The sequence below is a fragment of the Manacus vitellinus genome, unplaced genomic scaffold, assembly GCF_001715985.3.
Source record: "Manacus vitellinus isolate BGI_N305 unplaced genomic scaffold, ASM171598v3 scaffold_65_pilon, whole genome shotgun sequence".
Lineage (NCBI taxonomy): Eukaryota > Metazoa > Chordata > Aves > Passeriformes > Pipridae > Manacus > Manacus vitellinus.
The window spans coordinates 2623902-2645574 of NW_021940724.1; the positions used below are offsets into that span (position 1 = coordinate 2623902).

The 21673-nt window shown below is 43.2% G+C and overlaps 1 protein-coding gene across 1 annotated transcript in view; it reads right to left on the bottom strand.

The window, feature by feature from the left end:
* The window catches only part of ITIH5 (inter-alpha-trypsin inhibitor heavy chain 5), a 46451-nt gene that overhangs the window by 24154 nt on the left and 624 nt on the right, over positions 1 to 21673 (bottom strand). Inside the window, exons 2-7 of the mRNA XM_018083620.1 lie at positions 18688 to 18732; positions 14517 to 14680; positions 13184 to 13291; positions 10564 to 10814; positions 3116 to 3285; positions 2457 to 2573 (exon numbers count right to left, since the gene is read on the bottom strand). Coding sequence (XP_017939109.1) covers positions 2457 to 2573; positions 3116 to 3285; positions 10564 to 10814; positions 13184 to 13291; positions 14517 to 14680; positions 18688 to 18732 — 855 coding nt within the window. The remainder of the gene's footprint in view (positions 1 to 2456; positions 2574 to 3115; positions 3286 to 10563; positions 10815 to 13183; positions 13292 to 14516; positions 14681 to 18687; positions 18733 to 21673) is intronic.

Below are 21673 nucleotides of genomic sequence, written 5' to 3' on the forward strand. Positions count from 1 at the left end.
CTCAGATGTTTCTGTAATTTAATAAACATCTTAATAACAACAAAAATAGGATAAAAAGAACACTGAGCAGACACAGACCGTGGCTGCAACTGTGTTTTCCTAGAGTACCAAAAGAGCTTTATTTTTCAGCCAGTCCTCCATTTTGGTATTTTCTTGATTAATCTATGAGGTTTTTATAATTTGGGTCATAACTCCATAAAGTTCTATTTTTTGGAGCAGTTGGAATCAGAGGAATGTAAGTGCTTCCTGCACCATAATGTACTACTGGTTCTCCATAGAAAGTGTATACTGAGATAACAGGCAAGAAGTTGGGTACATCCTCATCAAAGGTTCTGAATAGACACTTCTGGCTCAAGAGGAACCTCTTTGTAGCTAACCCACCTGAGATTCATGCAGGTTTAGCACTAGGAGCTGGCTAGGCTACCAAGTAGACCTTCAAGGGTTAATGGCCACGTTGTTTCTAGTAGGTGTAATGAAAAGAAAAAAAAATATGCTCAGGAGAAGAATAAAAGCTTTCACAGTGCAAGGATAATCTGCTGACCCAAGGCACTACTTGTATTGCTCACAAAAGCACCAAAGCCCTTTGGAGTCTTAATCTCCCTGGTTCAGCTCTGGACCACTGACTGCTTTCAGCATGAAGGACTGGGTGCATTTGTGTGTCTGTCTGTTCTGAGAGGCAAGGTGGACATTTTGCAGCAGAAGGATAACAAAAAGCCAAGAGGCAGGCTCTGTCCATGGGACTTTGTACAGATTCAGAGGCATCTTGATTCAAGACCTCACTCAGCAGAGGACTAGACATGTTTAACAACTCTCTGCTACTGCAGTCACTCCAGAAGATAATTAGGACCCACAGAATCCATATTCTGTTTTATCTCACAGTGGAGATAATTTGATTTAATAGGGAACACATTTTCTAAATTAAGATTTGTGATCACCAATGAAAACAGATAGTAAAGTTTTTAGCAGAGACAGAAAGGCATATGTACCCCCCATGTCCTGTTCAAGGGCAGAGAAGTGTCAGAGATTGACCATGGTCTGTGTTTGTCAAAGACATTTGTGCTAGTGTTGGTGGCCAGAAAACCCCAACAAACAAAGTTCACAAATAACCACACTTTCCAGAAATATCACCATGTTCCAGGGGGGCCACCAAGGAGGTGCTCAAGACAGTCTGGATGGGGCTCTGAGCAACCCGGTCTAGTGGAAGGTGTCCCTGCCCATGGCAGAGGGTTGGAACTGCATGATCTTTAAGGTCCCTTCCAACCCGAACCATTCTGTGACTCTGTGATTCTATGAACCTTAATGAACAATTAAAGCTCCTTAACTGATCAAGATACAAGTACAAACCCTTGATCTTCAGCTATTTGTACAGTTACAACATCATACTGTCCAAACAAGTGAAACTGCCCCATACTGGAGTCAGCCTGTGTGGAAAGTGTCACTTTCCACTGTCATCAATTAGGTGATACAAGAAAGAAGAAGATAAAAATGTGACCATCAACCAGAAAGAAGACCACTAACTTCTCCTTATCTCACGCCTGTGGGACAAGTCTTCAAATTGAAGGAAATAATACTAACCCAACCAGGACCCTTCTCCTTTTCTGCAGATACTCAAGATGGAAACTGGAGTAACCCCTGAAGGTGAGTGCAGCCCTGAGATACATCTGTCCATTCAGAATGGAATTGAAGAATTAATTCATCTCTGCTTCTGTTTTACACTGACAATACTGTGTTGAGAGACAGATAGTGTATTCCCCCAGGCATGGTGCCATTCCAAGCCAACTACCTGGCTCCTGAAACTGGAGATTCTTTTCATCTGTCCAACTCAAAGAACTGAAGAAACAAAAACATTGAGGCACCAGCCTGAACCCTCCACGTTAAAGGTCAGTTTTAAGCATTGGTGATGAGCCCTTCAGCTTGGTGTGTTGGCTCATGTTCAGATCTGTGCCCTGCAATAATATCTGTGATCTGTGCTGGAAGAGTCAAATTCTCAAATAGGACAAATTCACTTTTCTTTCAGCAGAACCCATTGAGTTGTACACTGCTAAGGGTTTTGCCAAGCTGATTTGAAGACAGCAATGTCTACTCTCTGCTGTTAGATTGGATACTAAATAGTCTACTAAATGCACTTTGCTGGGAATTCTCACTAACCTGCATCTCCTCCATCTGCTCAGAAGAGAAGGTTGCCCAGGACAACCTTATCTGTAGCATCCTAGCTCAGTTTTGTCAGCACTGACCTTTAAGAGTGATTAAATCTTCTGCACTTCTTGTTCCCATCCCATTCCCTCTACCATGATCATTTCCCATTCCAGGCAAATCATCTCACCTCGAGGTGTCCATTCAGAGCCACCTCTCACCTCAGACACAGCAAACATTTTGCAGAAGGAAAACAGTGAGACAAAGTCTGAACCAACCTGCAACCTCACAGCCAAACAGTCCATAATAAACACAAACCTCACCTGTTTGAGCTTTGTTCCCACCATGGAAGCACTGCTGTCGAGCACAAACACAACGTTCTTGGGCAGAGGAGGGAGATCTGTGGGGGCGAAGTAGTGCACGAAATACCCATTAAGAATCTGTGGAAGAGCAAGGAAGTCGGGAATCAAAGGTAGATCATGATGCAATGTTCCACACACATCATTATGGGATATTTGGCTGGGCACACCTGATCCTGCTTTGGTGGATCTGAGTGCTCCTTGGTATCCCTCTTAATTCTGGTCCCCTGATTATCCAGCCTACTGGAGCACTCCACTTTTCTTACCGTGGTGGACGTAGGGGTTTCCTTCCAAATACAATAAGGATATAACATATGTAGGCAGAGATCAGAACCACAATATGCACTTGGGGAACTGGCCTTGTATCCAGATATATACAGCCTATTTCTACTGAGAAACTGAGAAGCAGATACAAAAAAGAAACTCAATTAAATAGATATCTGTGATTTTTTAGATCCAGCTTGTGGCTGCCGAATGACTGGTTTTATTTTGAGTGGTTCTTACAAGATGGAGAAGTAGCCTTCACTTAGAAAACATTTTCTAGGAATTTGGAGCATGCAAGACAATTGGACTGTCTCAGGTGTAGTTAATAAAACAGAAAAGATGAGTCCTGTATACAGTACCTGAACATCCCCAACACTCAGCTCCCTGTTGACATCATATCTAATTATGAAGTCTCCCAAAATTCCGTTTCGGGCTATCCTGGTTTGCTCGACAACACTGGGATTGAAAGTAACTTTAGCTAAAGTTTTGGTGTGTCCAACTACAGTAGAAGGAGGAGGAGACACATCACCTGTTGAGATAAAATTACAATATTAAAGGTTTTCCCATTGTCTCATAGATGTCAAAGCACAGCACATGTGGTATTGCCATGGAGTCAGGTCAACCAGGACAGTTACATGCTGAGATTAAAGATTCAGCTCACCAGTGATAAAAGAAGAACTTAATAATCTCTCTTCTCTAATTCTAAAGTGAAAACAGCATTGCAGTGCCATCAGGGGTATAAATGTTTAGGCAAAATTCCCGTGCTCAGTTCTGTTTGGAGGTCACTGAACTCAAGGGCCAGACATTTTCTGTATGGCTGTTCATGGCTTTCTGTCAATAACGAACACACAGCTTCGGACACGTATGTGCTGTTCATTCCAGCCAACTCCAGACATCCAGAATGCAGGTCCTACACCTGAGATCCTGCCAGTCAGCACAAGTATGATTCATTTGACCTGCTTAAACATTTCCTCCAGGATTAGATTAATCACGCTGTGGATTTCTCCCTGTTGATTGTAAAGAGTTCTTGAGGTGGCATGTTCAGATGTACTGTGGGCATGTGAGGTGGGATTGATCCGACTGATCCCTTATGTGTAATGTCTACATTTTAACAAGTCATCTTAGCTGCCTTTATGTTCAACAAAAGTTATCATTATAGTTGCTGCAATTTCTCAGACTGAGATAAAATCCAGCACTTGCCAGTGCGGTCACCCAAACTGCATCCCTGAGATGTAACTCTCCCTAATCTCCAAAAACCCTTCCTGAGCCAATGAAAAGGGATGTGCCTGGCAGAGGACATCTCAGACAAAGACAATAATTTAGGGCTGAGTCACCCTGCAGGAAACCTCTCGTCTTGTTAGATGTGTTCATTTTCTAAAACTGAGGGATGTGGAGATTCCTTGTTGTGTCTCTGTGCAGGCAAAATCTCACCTTACTCTCTTTCGGTGTACCAACTGTTCATTCCCTCTGAACTCCATTGTGACCCTTATATGACACTGGCCAAAAGTCAAATTTGGCCCTGAACTTCCCCAGATTTTGAGTTCTTTCCCCCTTAACCCAACTAGGAATTGAAAGCACCAAAATAGATTCTCAGCTGATGTTGTTCTTCGGTGCTTCAGCTCTCACAGTGATTATTCCAACACTCCTCCGAGGCACAGAAGTTCTATTATATCTGCTCATGTGCTGGTTAAATTGGTGGGAATGAGCTGCTTAGTTGTGAGGGGAGGTCTCAAATCTTTGCCAAAGGGGGTCCAGGAAGTCTGTGGTAAGGCAGGGAAAATAAGGGATGGGTGAGAATCAGTTCCAGTTTAGGTGTTCACAATGCAAATACCTACATCTAAGCTTATTTTCTAGGCTCCCACTATGCAAAGATCAGGTAAGTAAAGATCAGGTCAAGAGTGTCAGGGATTAGGGTATGATACATCTGGCCAGCCACATACGTATGCTTTAGGATAATTTTAATTATGTGCTATAGCTCATTAACAATAGTGATCCCAATGACAAGGTACAGGCAGCTCCTCTCCAGGGGTTTCTATAATTCTGTTTACATAATGAGAAGTGCCCTTTGTAAAGGGCTTTGAGCAGCATTAGAGAAAGGCAATGTGACATCTGTATGCAACACTGAACACAACCTCACATCCAGATCCCCACAGTGATTTACAAAATCAGAAATGTGTGATTATGACCATTTAACAAGCAGAAAAATGAGGCATGGGGTGGTTACCTAACTCACCAGACTTCCCACAGGTCGAAGGCCATGGAAATGCCAGGACTAGAGTTCTTGAGGGTTTACAAAATGATTAGTCAAATCTGTGACTTTTACTCTAAAGTTCTATGTACAGTCTAGGCTCCTCTGGGCAAAGGAATGAAAGCAAGATTCATAAATCAATAGCACTCTAAGATGTTACTTCAGTTATGACTTGGCTTTACTTTATGGCTGTTCTGTGAGTGCATTTGAATAGACAAGGCACAAGAGATAGGGAAGGGTTTTATCATAGACTCGATTTTACACAAATAAATTGTAGTTAGAGCACCTGGAATATGAAACAAACTCCTCAAGAAAAGACTTGACCAAGGAGACTGAATGACAGATATTACTTAATTTCAGTGAAGTTAAGAATTGACTCTGCACCATTTCTCTTTCTGTGCCAATTCCAATCCATCCATCCCGATGGAAACAGAGAGAGATACACATCCAATACATTGAAATCACTTAAGGACACTAGTATTGGATCTTAAAGGGGGCTTATAAAATGATTACGAAGAGCTTTGACATTTTTTCTAAAACCTGTGTCCAGTTCAGATTTCTCCTGACACAGAAAAGTCATAAATCAATATCTCTATAAGATTTTACCTCTGTCTTGATTTGATTTTACTTTTATAGCTGCCCTTTCATCTCATAAATCAAGAGATCCAATATGTTTTTAATACACAGTGCATCAGATCTGCTTGTATTGGCCTCCCTGGATTTTCCATCTGTCTCCTATCGCTTCCAAAATCCCATTTAACTACCAGTGTGTGAGAAATGCCCAGACTTCATATAAATGGCTTAACAGTTCATTTATATTTTCTGATCAGAGGGTTTCACGTTATTTCTCCTCAGCTGCTGAAAGGAAAATTTTGTTGTGGGTTAGGCTGCTTGGCTGTATCACGGCAGGGTCAGTGAGAGTCAGTCCCATGCTGGAAACAGAAGCTCCCTTCTCATTCCTACTGCAAATACACATCTGTGGCCTTTGGACAGCTCTTCTGTTTCTCTGCCACAAGTACAATGATGGGTGAGGACAATTTGCTGTGCCACAACAGCATGAGTTCCAGTCTTACCATTTCTATGGACCATCAGAAATTAGATGAGTTTGGTAGCAACTCCATGGCTCAGTTTCCCCTCTGTTAAATAGGCATAATCACATTTATCCAGTGATCACAATTATAATCACGTGTATCCAGTTTTGTAAAGCAATGTGGAATCTGGATGGATCATGTGGATCACATTGCACCCTTTTATTACTCCTTGAAACACTCTGTGGAGGTGATAAATACCATCCCTTGTAATACAGGCAGTGCTTTAGGAATCTTTGGAGAGGAATTTTCCAAGGCTGCCTCATTTAGCCATTGCAAGTGAGAAGACTTGTTGAGGAATCTCTCCCATCTTCTCTTCATATCCACTCATCTCCACCCCCAGGAAAGACATCAAAAAACAAAAAATGGTATGCTAGAAAGAGTCCAAAATATATTTATACATACATATATACATACATAGGTATATGTATATGTACACACACACACACACATACATATAATTTTTTTTTTTCCTGTGTAATAACAGAAATCATGTCTGGAAGGCAAGTTATCTAATTCATCCCATGTTCCCAGACTGAATCCCTTCCTACTTAGTTTTATGTCACGGTCAGGAAACACTCTAGACCTCCAGTAATGGAAACTCAGTGTCTGCCCTTGCCAGTCCATTCCAGAGCTTCACTTTGTTCACTGTTAGACATTTTCAATGTCTAACTTACATTTTTCCTTCTGGATCATAAACCCATGACTTCTTACTGACATAGAAAGCACAATAACCTTTTCCTCCTTGCAGCAGCCTTTTATATATTTGAATACAGTTCTTATGTCTTCCCCCAGGTTTCTTTTTTAAGCAGCACTTGATAGCTGGATCACAAATACTCTCCTCTGTTTTTTGGCCTTGTTCTTCTTAAACAAGTGACAGAGAGAGGAAAATTATGAGATATTTCAGAGTCCAGAGCATGGATGAGCTCCAAAGACTTGAGCTGATCTGTGCTCACACTGAAGTAGTTAGTAGGGCCTCCAGACAAACTTTCCACCAAATTCAGCTAAAGAAATAAGCAGAGCAGGAAAAAACATTTTTCACAGGAAACTGTCGTCCTCACAGGATGAACAGTTAAATCTAAATTATTTTGGAGACTGGTAGGATCAGGATTAGAACTCAAATGCAAAGTTCATTCTCTGCTAACACATGGAAATTTCCAGATAGCTGTGATAAGAAATAAAAACCTTTCTGAGACCTTTAACTTCGGAAAGAAACAGTCATTCTCGAGCAGCCCAGTGTCTCCTGCCCAAGTCCATGACTAGTCCTCCCACTGCTACACTGGAGGAAAAGGATGAGGACAGCATCCCTGAGAATGCTGAGTAGGACATCACTCAGAAAACGGCTCTGTTCTGAGGTCACCAGAGAAGGTCAGGATCATTGGCCTCAATGCCTCCTGTTTTGGGGTCTGTGTGTGACAGAAGACGACACCTACAACATGCCAAAAGATCATTTTCCAAAACTCACATGCCTAATACCTTCCTTTGGGAAAAATACAAATCCCAGATGGAGCCACGTGCGCATGAGTTTCTGTCAAAGGAAATATCCCAGAAAGACCTGTCATCACTTTGTTTTCTCTTCATATTCAGAGAGGACTTATGCAGGATTTTCCAAGAACCTCTGTTAAGAGCAGAGCACAGCTTTACTTTTCATATATCCCTGGAATTCTCTGGAGCCACATCCAATCATTGTATCTTTTGCCCCTAAAACCAAAACCAGGCAGAATTGGGCTATTTTTTTCCACTATGCTTCCTGTATGGTGCATTGGCTCTATGGATAGCTTGTGGAAAGCACCACAGATGTAAGAAGATTGGTCCATGAAATAAAGGCAGATCAGACATTCCTCCACTTTTGGTCACCTAAACAATTGTTATTACTTTTTCATTAGTTTTTCTAACAACACTTATGGCCACAACAAGTTGTCATTTCAGTTATGAACATCCATCACTGCTGGTGCTCATCATTTGATGAGTCCAAAGCCAAACTTATTTGATTTTTAACTTTATTTGCCTATCCTACACTGGATCCTCAGGACCTGTACTCAGAACCAGCATAATAAAAAGCATTTCTTACCCAGGTCAGTCAGAGTCAAATGTTCCTAAATGACTTGGGAAAGCTACATCCCATCCTGAATAGTGGCTTCACATTGGTTTGAACATATTACTCAAAACATCATTTAACTGATGGCTGATGGCTCAATACATTTTTCACCCAATACTCTCAAGGTAATTTATTAATACTTATCAAAATCTCATATTTTATCGTTAACTGTGAGATAAGAGAGACATGTTTGTAGACATAGGAAATTGAGGAAGAGAGTTTTCATGACATATTCAAACTCAAACCAGTCAGGCAGTACCATTTTCCAATGTTCAGGCCTCCATTCCTTATTTGCCCTTTTTTTTTTTAAGTCACAGCCTCTAAATTTGGGCACCACAGGTAACACAGCACAGCAGCTTTTGATGTGGCATCTTTTGCTGGCCACCTACTTATCAGATTGCTTCCATGCTCTCCAATCAAGGGGCACAGAACTTTTTTAAGCCGCAGGAATTCAAGAAGAGACCAGACGATGTCTTTTTCCTCATTTACTGGCAGTTTGCAGCCTGTCTGCCAAGCAGCCACTCTTTAAATGTAAGACCTGCAGTTCACCTTTATGCAATTTGTCTTTCCCTTCAGAACCCACAGCCTTCCCTGGAGGTCTCACTGGATGAACACCTTTAGGTGCCGCAGGAGCCAGGAGGATTTGCAGGGAGGATCTAATGACTCAGGTGGTTTGCTTTTTTGATCCAGCTTGAGAGATGACAGCTGGCTGGAATACAGTGGGTTTCCAAGTAAAATGCTTCTTGCCTTGGCCTTGCCCTCCCTGAGTGTGTTCTTGTGGTTTCCATTTGTGTTCAGAAAGAAAGGAAGTTCCTGTTGTCTGCTCCAAGTGCGATTGAGCTTGTTGGCCAGAAGACATCACAAGCAATAAATCCCTCCTATCCAAAACAATCTATCCTTCTCTGTGACCTATATGAGACCCTTCTGACATCCTCTGCCAATTCTTTTTTCGGTCTGGCTGCTGGTAACCCTGTACACTCTGACTGGCACTCCCTGAGCACTGGTGAAGGCTTGAGCTGGCAGACACACAACCCACTCCTGACTGCCCATGGTGGATCCCAAAAAAATGCTTTCAGCATTTCAATGGCTTCTATAGCAGCGATTTCACCAACAGCTCAGGGTGATTCTAGACAGAAAGGACCTGTAATTGAAATCTGAGCACGGATAAAGCACAGGGAATCTCAGCTTCAGCTGCATTGCCCATCCTGCAATGGGACATGTATTTTACATACCTTTTACTGGCTAGGGAGAATCCTAGAGCTTGGGCCCATTTTTGTATGAGCTGTTTGAAATCTGAACACAGTGCCAAGAAGGATCAGTGCTCCCAGATTGCCATTTGGACAGCAGGTTACATGAGTTTTCCCTGTACGTCATTTCCATACAGGAATTTCCATACAGCACTGGACCAACAGCGTGTCTGCTCTGTTTAGTTCTGTCTCTAACCTTGATCAGTGCCAGATGTTTTGCAGGAAACCACATTCCACAGTGCAGTCTGATATTCCCTGATAGGTGAAAAAGGCTCCCTGCCCCTCCTGATGAGGAGCAGGGCACATTCATCACACGGCACGTGGATGTACGACACAGAGGTTAATTGAGGCTTGACCTGAAGTCAGTCCAAGTCACTGAGAGCCTTGATTTCAATGTGATTTGGATTAAATCAGTAGGTTCCCACTGAGCAGCCAGTTTAACTCCAGTTCATATGCTTTAGAATCCTCACCTGGCAGACATGAACAGCTCCTCTGATTTTGCTGGTGCTGCATCACTTGGAGTAACTGAGGATCAAGGCCAACAACACTCTACATCCTGCTTCCAGACTCACTCTCTTGTTTTGGTGGTTTTTGTCAACACGTAGCAATCACAGTATCCTGTGCCCCTCACTGTTGGTTTACACCAGAAAAATTACCTTTACACTGTCTGAACAGTGAGCAAGGACAGTTGGGGGTAATAGGAGATACTCAGATCACCCTGAGTGCTTTGGCAAAACATGGATTTTCCTCTTGGAACTTCCCATATTCTAAAGTGCAGGATTTCCTATCTGCCTTGGCATGGATGGATGGAAAAAACAATTCACTTAAAATAAACAGTTCCCAGGAGATGTGGAGCCAGAGAAGGGACTGCCCCAATGCTGAGCACAAGGCCTGAAGGCCCAGTTCAAAGCTCTTAAAAGACAATAGCAAAAAAAAAAAGTCCTATTGAGATGAATGGGATCAGCCCTGTATTCATTAAGCTTCAAAGTTCTCACATGCTTGTGCAGAGATACCACACAGACACAATCATCCACAGAAAATAGATTCAGCTCTGCCAGGCCACTCCTTGCGAAGTGATTAGGGCCCCACAAGTAACAAAACTATGGGCTACAAAATCTCTCCTTACCTTCAGCTTTCCCATTGCCTTTCTGCTTGCTGTTTCGGAGGGGAGGCACTTCCAGTGACACTATTCCTGAGTTCTCCAGGATGTTCACCTCCACTCGCAACCTCCCCACCAGCTGCTGGGGCCGGATGCTCACCGTGTACTCGTATTTTCCCAGTCTTCTTTGCAAAAGTTCTTCATAGTGCAGTACAAACCTGGCCTGCATCTTGCGAGGAATGAAGACAGAAGCTCTGAATGTCTCGTAGCCGTTCTCCCTGGAAGGAAAATCCAAAGACACCTTCACAGCCCATACATGTGACACGTTACCTCCTCCAGTGAATGACGAATCTGGATTTTGTTGGTTCAATAAAAGTATTTCCTGTCAGTGAACATGTGAAACCACCAAGAAAGAAAACACTGCAATGCTTCAAAAAGATTTGGGCACGTAGGAGGCTTCCACAGATGGAAAGGTCTTAAAAGACAAGATGACTTCTTATGGGGAGGAATATGACTGATATGTATGACAGGTAGAAAGGCCAGAGGAAAGGTTGTCTCTTTCACAGAATATCTGAGTTGGAAGGGATGCACAAGGATCATCAAGTCCAGCTCTTAAGCGCATTCACCTCCCATGCAGGGATCAAATCCACAACGTTGGTGTTATTATCACTATGCTCTAACCAACTGAGATTGGCAAGACCTATATTTCATAGAATTACAGAATATTTTGAGTGGGAAGGGAACTTTAAAAATCATCTAGTTCAACCCTCCTGCAATGAGTAGGAACATCTTCAAGCAGATCACACTGCTCATAGTTCCATCCAACCTGTCCTTGACTGTTTCCAGGGATGGGGCATCCACCACCTCTCTGGGAAACCTGTTTTTTTAATGTATTAATGCATTTAATTCTTGACTTCGCCACTGCTGACACACTGCCATTAAGATAGCAAAGTATAAATTAATCCTTCTTCCCTGATATTGTGGTTTATAGCTACAAACTCAATGGGGAGAAATAGGACCCTTAAGAAAATTCCAGCAGTGGACATTTCTCTAAAAGAATTCTTCCAGCTGACCAGAGTGTGCCAGCAAGTCTCCCAGCATAAAACTGTCATCTTTCTGTTCTTTAGTGGTGCAACCATGACTGGTAGTAATTGCCTATACAAGAGGGTGCAACACAAGAGAAATCTAGTGTTTACTCTTCTCTCTTTCAGGTTCTGCCAGTCTGCATCTGCATACTGAGACAGCATCCTTTGGTAAAGGTTCAGGACAGATTTTTCCTACCACAAATTTGTCTAGTCACTCTTTGAACCCATATCAAATTTAGCATCTACAATTTCCAGTTGCGAGAAACACAATTTATGGGAGGAATACTTTAATTTGTATGGTTTAAACCTGCCATCCACTCAATTGAATTTCTCTAGTTTTTCTATGGAAGAGAGAAAATAAAGACTCCTTAATTTTTTTTTTTCTACATGTTACTCATTAGTAACAGATCTCTCTCTCCCTCTCTACAGCTAAACATTTTTCTGGTCTGGATCACTAAAGGGATGGGGTTTTCTACCAGTGCTTGGCTGAGAGGACTAAACACAGTCAAGAACTGAGAACAGGGCAAGTAAACACGACTGCAAAGGGCTTCCTGTGGTTCTACCACTGACTAACTTCATGGTATTGAAATTGTAACTCATGGAATTTCTGTGTGCTCCCTCCTGCTTAAGCCATAACCACCAGTAGGGATTGCAATGGCCACATCCAGCTTATTCTGGGTTTTGGGGGATGGATGGCAACAGTTTGGCAAGGGCTGTCTGTAACAGTGACCCAGATGTCTTACTGGAATGTAAATATCACTAACTTATTTTATAATTAGTGGGCAGCCCAGGGCCTGTTGAGCTCTCCTGAGCACCAGGATATCCCCCTGGGTAGGAGAGACCTCCTAAGGTTACTCCTCAAGGCTGAGAGTACCCTTGCTGCAAGAGATTCTTGGTAAGTGATGAATTGCATCCCAAACTTTGAAATCTTAAGTGCTGTAAAGGACTGATTGCACATTTATAATCCTTTAGACATAAATCACTGACCAAGTCTGGGACTAGGAGTGGATCCAGCCACACCTGGGCTCCTCTCTGAGAAGGAGTTCAGAAAGAAAAGGAGTTCTTTCTGAACTTCATGGTTCAATGGGAGGATGTCCCTGACAGTTCTGTCTGACCCTGCTCTCTATGCAGTAAATAATCAAGTGTACCGTGCCACTGAATCTTGTTGAACCACTGTCACATTTATCACTGAACTTTGTTAACTTACTGCTTTATGTAAATAAAGTGCATTGTTGCTTCTATCTTGAAGCAAAGCGGGTGACTCCATCCACGACAGCACCTTCATTTTCCTGCCTGCTATTCAGGAAGTAACAAGAAATCTTTCCCTCAGTAGAACATCCTGAAGCATCCTGGAGGTGAAAATGTTGTGTGACAGGGTGAGAAAAGGCCACGTGCAGTTTTACATGACTTGGAGTGTGGGAATGACAGCAGGCGGTGCAGATAACATTCTGTTTAGCTGCCTCTCCCTATAAATCCATGCATGGGGATGCCAAAGCAGCCAAGACAGAGATGGCAGGAGAGTATATAACTTTCCAGAACACAGCCAAATGCACAACACTTACCTTCCATCTGTGGGGCTGGAAGGTTTCTTATCCCTTGTTTTGTCATCACTGCTGTTTTTCTTTTCTTTCCCTGTGACCTCTCCGTAGTAAGTCTTGTTGCCGATGCTCCTGGAGAGACCAGAGGTGTCAGCATGATCACTCTGCACCCATGTACAGTGACAGCTCCACAGATTGCTGTAGATGAGTTCACAGACTGTGCACAGTGAACAGTCTAAGTGTGCTGCTGGTGTAACTCTCCTGGAGTCACTCGAGTCGCTGAGTCAGAAGCTGACTTAGAAGTTCCCTGGCTGGTAATACCAGCACAGTACATTTTTAGCCCAGGAGTTTACCTCTCTAAAATGCCAGTCTGGTAGGTAATCTCTGAAGCGTAAGGATGGAGCAGAAAGCAAAACAATTGCCAAGAATCCCAACAAGAACTTTTTATGTCTGTTCTGGGATCCACCATCTGTGTGAAGGCACATGGAGATATTCAGGATGGCTACTCTCAAGAAGCTGCCTCCCTGACTAAGTGTTTCTCCCTTGCAATGAGTTACAGAGCAATGCAGTCCACAAAGAAACAACCCTTAACATATATTTTGTGTGACCAACAGCAAAAGTCTGTTATTCCTCCTACTCAGTCCAAAAGCCTCTCTAAAAGAATGTCTCCTATCTGCTATGGTCAGATCTGAAGCTGTGGCTTCAATATCTACCCACAGAGAGGATCTGAGCATGACCAAACTAAACACATTTTTGATACAAGAGCTTAATTTATTCCTTAATAAGTCATTTCAGTATGAGCTTGGTTGCCCTCTACATGACTTATTATCCACCGAGAATTCCTGGCACCTCCAGCAGCCGATGAACCTGTTTGATGGTTGGGGTTGATTCCTGCTCCACTGACACTGTAGAGTAACAAGAACAATGGAACAAGAAGTTTCTGAGGCACCAGAGTCAGTCAGGTAAGATAAACATCGTGTGCCAGTGTTGCTGAAACTTTAGCTTGAAAGGTTTCTGTGGTCTTGGAGAGATTTTTCTGGTTCAGATCAGAGACAGAGGAGGAGAAGGAAGCTGTTAAAAGACACTCAGATGGGAAATAGAATAGTTTCCTTCCACATTTACACTGAGGACTTGAATTTAGTATCCTGTAATCCAAGGGACTTACTCTGTGCTTTGGGGCCATGCCCAATCTCAGGTGGAGTGTAAAGTGTGTGTGTGTGTTTCTATTTTCCCCAAAGAAATGCAAAAAGGCCTTGATACAGTCCTGCTGAAGACTTGCTAGCTTTGGAAATCCCAGAGAACCACCTGTGGGATGGGAGAACCATTGCCCACCCAGCTGCCAGCATTACTTACTCACATGGTAAAGTTGGAGATGAAGGCTGCAGCTGGGATCTGCATCTCAAACACGGCTTCCCGTGCCTCGGATCCGCTGTTCACCATCGTGCAGGACACCGTGGTGAAGGCATAGCGGGAAATGATTGTGGATCTCACGTTGAACTCAGACATCCGAGGCCTGGTTTCCTGTGGGGATCAAAAGGTTAGCACTGGCAGCTGGATAACACACCCCTTCAGTGTTTCAATGGATTTAACGCTTAATATGCTCAAGCAAATTCCCGCCCTTTGAGTATCAGACACCTCTGCCAAAACCAGTTGAGAACAGGCAAGGTGGGCTTGCCCTCAGCATTTCAGATGAGCTTTGAAAGGTAAACCAGGGACATGGCACTGCCTTTGTTCATGCACAGAGGCCACAGTCGTTCTCCAAAGCTTGGGAAGATTCTGAGAGCTCTGATTATGCCAGCCTGTATGTTGTGAAACACACTGATAAAATCCATCTGTGTCCTAAACTGCAGCTTTCAACTCTGACTGTGTGAGAGGAATAGGATTAGTCCCTTACGGCCTGGGAAGAAAAGACCAAAATATATTCCCACGGGGTCCAGAACTGTGTCACAGAACCTGACCTCTGTAGTGTGCACAAGAGCAGATGGAAGGTTTCCTGAAAGGCTGAGATCACTGTGTGTGAAGCAGCATCTTCAAATTCATACAGTCAGATCCATAAGTTGTGTAAGCAGAAAAACTGCTGTCAGTGGAGTCAACCGAGTCCTCCTCTGCTGAGAATCCATGCTGGAAGTCTCAGCCAATAGATGGAAGAGACTTAATAAAAAACACTGACACTGTGACATCTCAAGCAAAGTATTTTAAGCTTTTTAGCCCACACTGGATTTCTTCCAGCAGAGAAGCAGCAGAGACAGCAATGAATGACACACGATGTAGCAATGGAAGCTAAAAGCCAATTTCTGCTTCTTGGGAATGTGTTTTCGTGCACAAGTCTAGGGTTGGAGCATTTCTCCAGTCTAATGTGTTTTTTCTGACAGCAACATCTCCATGGAGCTCAAATGTTTTCTTCCTGGAAGACTTCAGTGTATTTAACTGTAAGCAGCCCTTACAAAAAAAACCCTGTGCGTTGACTTAAACAATCAAAGACCAAACCTCCAAAAGCAGAAGGGAGCTAAAGGGTAAAATACGCTGCAAATACAGAGGAACTTCAATTAGCCAAATACAGAGAGACTCTTCCTACTGAGGTTGATAAAAAGTCATAGTCACGTAAGACTCGTGAGGACAAGAACGTGCTCTTCAGCTGCATGGCCAGACCTTTTTTCAGAACAAAAATAATTTTGGCAAATGGCTCAAGAAAGGGAGCAAGTGTTTGTATGAGTATGAAACAAGCACATTTCTTCAGTAGCTGATGGCATCAGAAGTGATTGAGCATCCAATTAACCAAGCTGCCAGGCTAGTGAATTCCAGGCAAATGGAAGAATGAGGATCCACTGGAAACAAACACAAAACTACCAGCAGACTTGGCATAAAGCCCCTTCTGCCTACACTTTCAAGGCTTGGAAAGACTGAAAAACTTGTCTCAGATGAACCCAATCATGATGGATATCTTTAACAGCTGGAGAATATGTGATGAGCTCTGTGTCCATGATCATCCTGCTCAGTTCACATGGAGCACATAGACAAGAGATTAGGACTTCCAGGGTGGGATTTGTCTCACTGATTTCAGGCAGCTCAGTGTGATGCATTTAGACTGGAACACCCCTGCTCAGATCTAATGTCCCACCCTCAGGCCATTGGTGGCTTTTACTCAATTGCTGATGATTAGAACTAGATCCTGCTGTTCTTAGGACGTTCCCTGATGTTATAGGCATGTCTTTCCACCCTCATTATCCTGAAGCTGGAGAGGATGGGGAGTTTTGATTGGAAGTAGGCTTGTAGGAATGTTTTCACATACAATGAGGGGATGCTTCATTCAGTCTTCTACACCCCTAATTGCCTGTGGCATAGCAAGAGATACAGAGGATTTAATAACAGTAGAAATAGGAAGAATCTGAAAGTACAGCAAATTCTTTGGTTTCAGACCTTCTGCATCCACTCCTGTGTGCTGCTGTCAGTCATAAGCTGTGGGTTCAGACATGGATGACAGCTCAGCAGCAAAAGAAGATCAAGACCTTTGCCTTTCACTTGAGATACAAGGGGTTCTGCAGTGACATGTTTGACACTGTGAATGCACTCAAACTGCAGAAAGTCTTTTGAATGTGGCAGAGAACATGAACTTGCCCTTGTTATGACAACAGCACGAGAATGGTTCTGTTGGGTGAGAACAAAAGCAGTTCTAACCCTGTAGCCTGTCACTGGCAGAGACCAAGAGTATGTGCTTAGAGTATAAAATCAGCTCAACCTGCACTAATTCTACTCAGAAATATTCTCTCTGTTTTCAGTAATCTGTGGCTGAAGGAACTCCTGAGTCAAGGGTGATATTTTTGTGCTTTATAAACCTTTGTGGATTTATTTTCTATTATTTTACACAGCTGCTTTTTCAATCCATGTAAAATTTTAGCATCTGCAACATCTTGTAGCAAGGAGTTCCACAGCTTAAGAATATTTTATATGAAAACCCACATCATTTAGGGTTTTTTTTGCTAAATCTACTCTTTGCTGGCTTCAGCTGATCTCTGTCATAGAATCACAGAATGGTTAGAGTTGGAAGGGACCTCAAAGACCATCTTATTCCAACCCCCCTGCCATGGGCACGGGCACCTTCCACTAGACCAGGCTGCTCAAAGCCCCATCCAGCCTGGCCTTGAACTCTTCCAGGGATGGGGCATGTCTCTATCCCACTGAACAACTCCAGTTCTGACACCCTCACAGACTGAGGAATGGCAAAAACAAATGAAATGAACACCCTTCCCTTTTCCTGGTGGACAGGAGTTGCTGTTAGAGGGATCAAATGCTGAATAAGGGCATCACATACAACTGAGGATGAGAGATCTGGTTCATCTTCCCATCCCTGCAAGGGATCTGCTATTCCTTGTATATAGAGAATATAAACGGTGGGGGCAGAGGCAGCTTCCAAACAGGTTGCTCAGTCAGGCTTGGCGGGCAGCCCAAGTTCCACTCTGTGATTCCTGTGCATTCCCTGGAGCTCTTGCACAATCCATCAGTGCCTGATGCTCTGACTTACAGCTGTGCAAATGCCTGTTTGTTTTCTGCCCTTTTTATCGAGGCCTTCAGAAGATGAGAGGCAGCACAAAGGAAAAAAAAAAAAGCAAAACAAACCATTTGTTTAATATTATTATTACTGTGATTTATCATCCCTATTAAAAACAAAGTGAGGGAATGCCAAGGCAGCAGATTCACTGCTATGAGGCAGGTTGGCTGGATGCTTTATGGAGGTGTCCTGGTTATTATGATGAACTGGGAGCTGAAATTTTTTTGCCAAACAAATTGTTTTATGCTTGTTTACATCAAATGTTTGGAAAGACAGAAAAGAGCTGAAGATAAATGAAACCCATTCCATAATTTTGCCTTTATCAGTTGCTTTCATCAAAACAAACTGCCCGTGTCTCAGATTAGAAGTAATAAACTGGTAATAAGTCTGAGAGGTGTTTTCCTCTAGGCTGCTGATTCTAATCTGTCAAAGATCAAAGGCACTAGAAGCTATTAAGGTGATGGTTGTTCAGTGTGAAATGAGTTTCACCAGTTCTCAACTGGGAGGTCCCCAGAAAAGCCAGAAAAATAACTGGCTGTGAACAGCAATTCCACTGACTGCCTAACTACAGCTAACTCTTAGATTCCCATGCTGAAAGAAGGATATTGGCTTCCTTGTTTTCTTCCTTTCCTCAATAGATTTTGACGAACAGCAGAGATCTCCAAATTTCAAAGCAAACTCTGCCTTTCTCTCGAAATTCGGTGAGATTTCATCAGGCTTTTGTTCAGTGTGTGGTTAAGGTTTGTAACATTAGATGTTCTTTCTCCAAGTGTGAGGGTGAAAAGACGGATTGGGAAGCATTAGAAGAACCTGTACCTGTTGCATTGATCAAAATGAAAAGATTTCTTTTGCCTCTTAGAATCTCATTCTACCGATTCTACCGTCACCCGCTGACATCCTGGGCACAGGGATGCACACACAGACACATACAGGGAAAGTGTGATTGCCCTGAGGTAAAATAAAGACAGGGTGTGATACGTACCAGCCTCTGCAGGAATTTGGCCTGTCTTGGGACACGGCGAGCGACCTGCAAAGAGTTAAGGGAGTTAGTGGAGCCTTCTCAGCTTACAGTAGACATGGCACTTGTTTGAACCCAGACACGGGGGTGTGCAACTGATCACCCATGGCCAGGTTCAAATGCTCCTCTGGTTAAAATTAAAACCTGAGCCTCTTCCACATTAACAGACCCATTGATCAAAGCTCAAGCAGTGGAATGCAGCTCTCTCAGGCAAGGAGGTATGGGGTGTTTTGAAAATGGTACTTGGCAAGAGACCTCCTTTATGTGATGACAGGAACCTCAGCCTTTAGCCCTGGCCCTGGGTGATGTGTCTCAGCTCTGGAAGTGTATTCCCTTATGGCTTCCTATGGAGTCACACAAAGCCTCTGTGTCTTTGCCCCTTTGCATGGTATATGGCACACTTCAATTCCTGGAAGTATTGAAAGCCAGGTTGGATGGGGCTCTGAGCAACCTGCTTCAGGAGAAGGTGTCCCTGCCCATGGGAAGGGTTTGGAACTAGATGACCTTTAAGGTCCCTTCCAACCCAAATCATTCCACGATTCTATGATTAGTTTAAATTAATATTAAAGCTTCAGGTCTATTAATATTACCTCAAGAGCAGATCTGTTGCCTTAATACTCTCCACAGGTGCTGTGGATTTATTATGCAGTGACAGAAAAGCACTCTTTATGTGCAAAAAGGGAATAAAGATATTTAAACTGAGACACAGACCTTATTATAAAATGAAGTACTTCACTTATGACAGTACAATCATATCACTGCATCACCCTCCACAACTCCTCTGACTTCCCTGCACATGGTGTCTCAGCTCAGCAACATCTCCAAATCAAATCTCTCCCCAAAGCAGAGAGTACAAGTCTCTTGTCAACGAGGGAAGCCAAGGACCTTCTTAAAATGTCAGTGGAACTCCAGAGAGCAGAGGAATGCGATGATATCTTTTTACCTGATTTGCCCTTTCTGTTGATTTACACTGAAATAACATCAGCCCTTGCCAAAGAGATGATTTTATGTCTGTTTATATCATGCCTTGAAAAGCTCAGGAAAGCCCAGTGGGGAAATTAAAGCCTCATCCACTAGAATCCTTATTATTTCCTGCTGCATTATTTAAGCCAACATCTTGTAAAATTAGAACCAAGGGAAAACAGCTCCCTTGGGAAATTGTCAATGGAGAGGAGAATTATCTGCACTTTAAATTTTGGAATAAACTTTCTGTCTGGGTCTGTTATATCAGGGAAGTAAAGCCCCTCAGGAGCCTACTGTGCCAGGCTGCAGAGTCTCCATCACTGTAGGTTCTTCAGAACAAGCCAGATAAATGTCTGTGAAGTTGGTCCTGCTTGGAGCAGGGGCAGGGATGGAGAACCAATAGTCCTCAGTACTCTTTTACTAAAGGTTTACCTTTTGAAACAAATCCACCTTGTTCTGCATGGTATGGTCACAGTAATATTTAATAACTAATTGGTGAAACTGGAACCTTGGTTACTGGTTTTATCTTTGCCCACCACACACCCACCAGAACCTTAGTTACTGGTTTTATCTTTGCCCACCCACATGTTTGCTTGCTTATTTGCACAAGAAGGCTTTGTATGACTTGGCCCCTTCAAGAGGTACCTTCTTGGGGATAACAAATGGACATCAGTGAGGAGCTAAAGAGCCCCAGATAGCAGTATCCTGTTTGGATAGGGCTTCATGACTGCTGCCAAAGCACTGGTGCAGGGTTTATGATCAGTCCATCGGACTGTGCTAATCAGGCAGCTTCACTAACACCATCTAACTGGAACAATTTCCCAATTACCATCAACCTTTAGCTTTACAGCCTTCCAAAACATTCATTAAAGACAAGTAATTGCTGGTAGTGACCCCATAACTTGTTGCCATCTGCTAGTCCTAGCATAGAATATGTAATACAAGCTGTGCAATGGATTTGTTTATAGTGTAGTATCTTGACCTAGGGGAATACCTGCCTCTTCTTAATCTGGCTCAGGTGTTCAGTGAAGACAGACAGATGCCTTCTTCTAGACCTGGCTGTCTCAGGGGACTAGATCACCACTATCACTGCTGTTCTGGTGGGAGTTACTGCTGCCCTTGCTCTGCCAGCAACATAGCTCCTGCGAAAACAAGAAGCCTCAAGCAACATTAGCCACTTTATTTCAACACTGTGAGCCAGTCGTTGAGCTTTGCAACTGATTTTCCCCCTAAAGCAGGTATATGAGTGTTTCCAGGTCCCACTCCACTGGCAGCACACTGGTGGAGATATTCTCTCCCACTTGGATGGGTGGGTCTGTAAGACAATGTTGGTTTGTGGCTGAATTCCCCAAAAAGGAATATGTGTTCATAGTAATCAGGATTTACAATAAAGTTGCTCAGGTCCTCGTAGTGGAGAGAGCTGAACATTTCTGGGGAGAGATTCTTCCCATTCCAGGTGGGATGAGCAACTGAATAACCAGCTCTCAGACAGGTACAGGTATACATATGGAAAGTCTCACTCTTCCCACTTTTCCCTACTGCATGGCAGAAGATGCCAAATACAGGGAAATACTGACACTTTAAACACACTGGAGTATCCCACCTGACCTCCAGCAAGGCACAGGTATTCCACAGGTCCTGTCAGACCCACATGGGTGTCTCAGATGATACAGAGCCTCTCTCAGATCTGATCAAATTTGGATAACAGATTGATGCCTTAAGTGACCCAAAGTCACGACTGGTATCTGTTACAGACCTGAAGGATGTGAACACAGACCTGAAGCTCAGCCTTTTATAGAATCATAGAATGATTTGTATTGGAAGGGACCTTAAATGTCATCTAGTTCCAAGCCACCTACTATGGGCAGGGACACCTTCCACTAGAAATGGATCACAGCCTCCCAAACCACCACCCAAACTCTCTTGCTAACTTGCAAAAAGTTCATTGCCCTTTCAGCACCATTTCCTCAGAAAATCTAAGCCACAG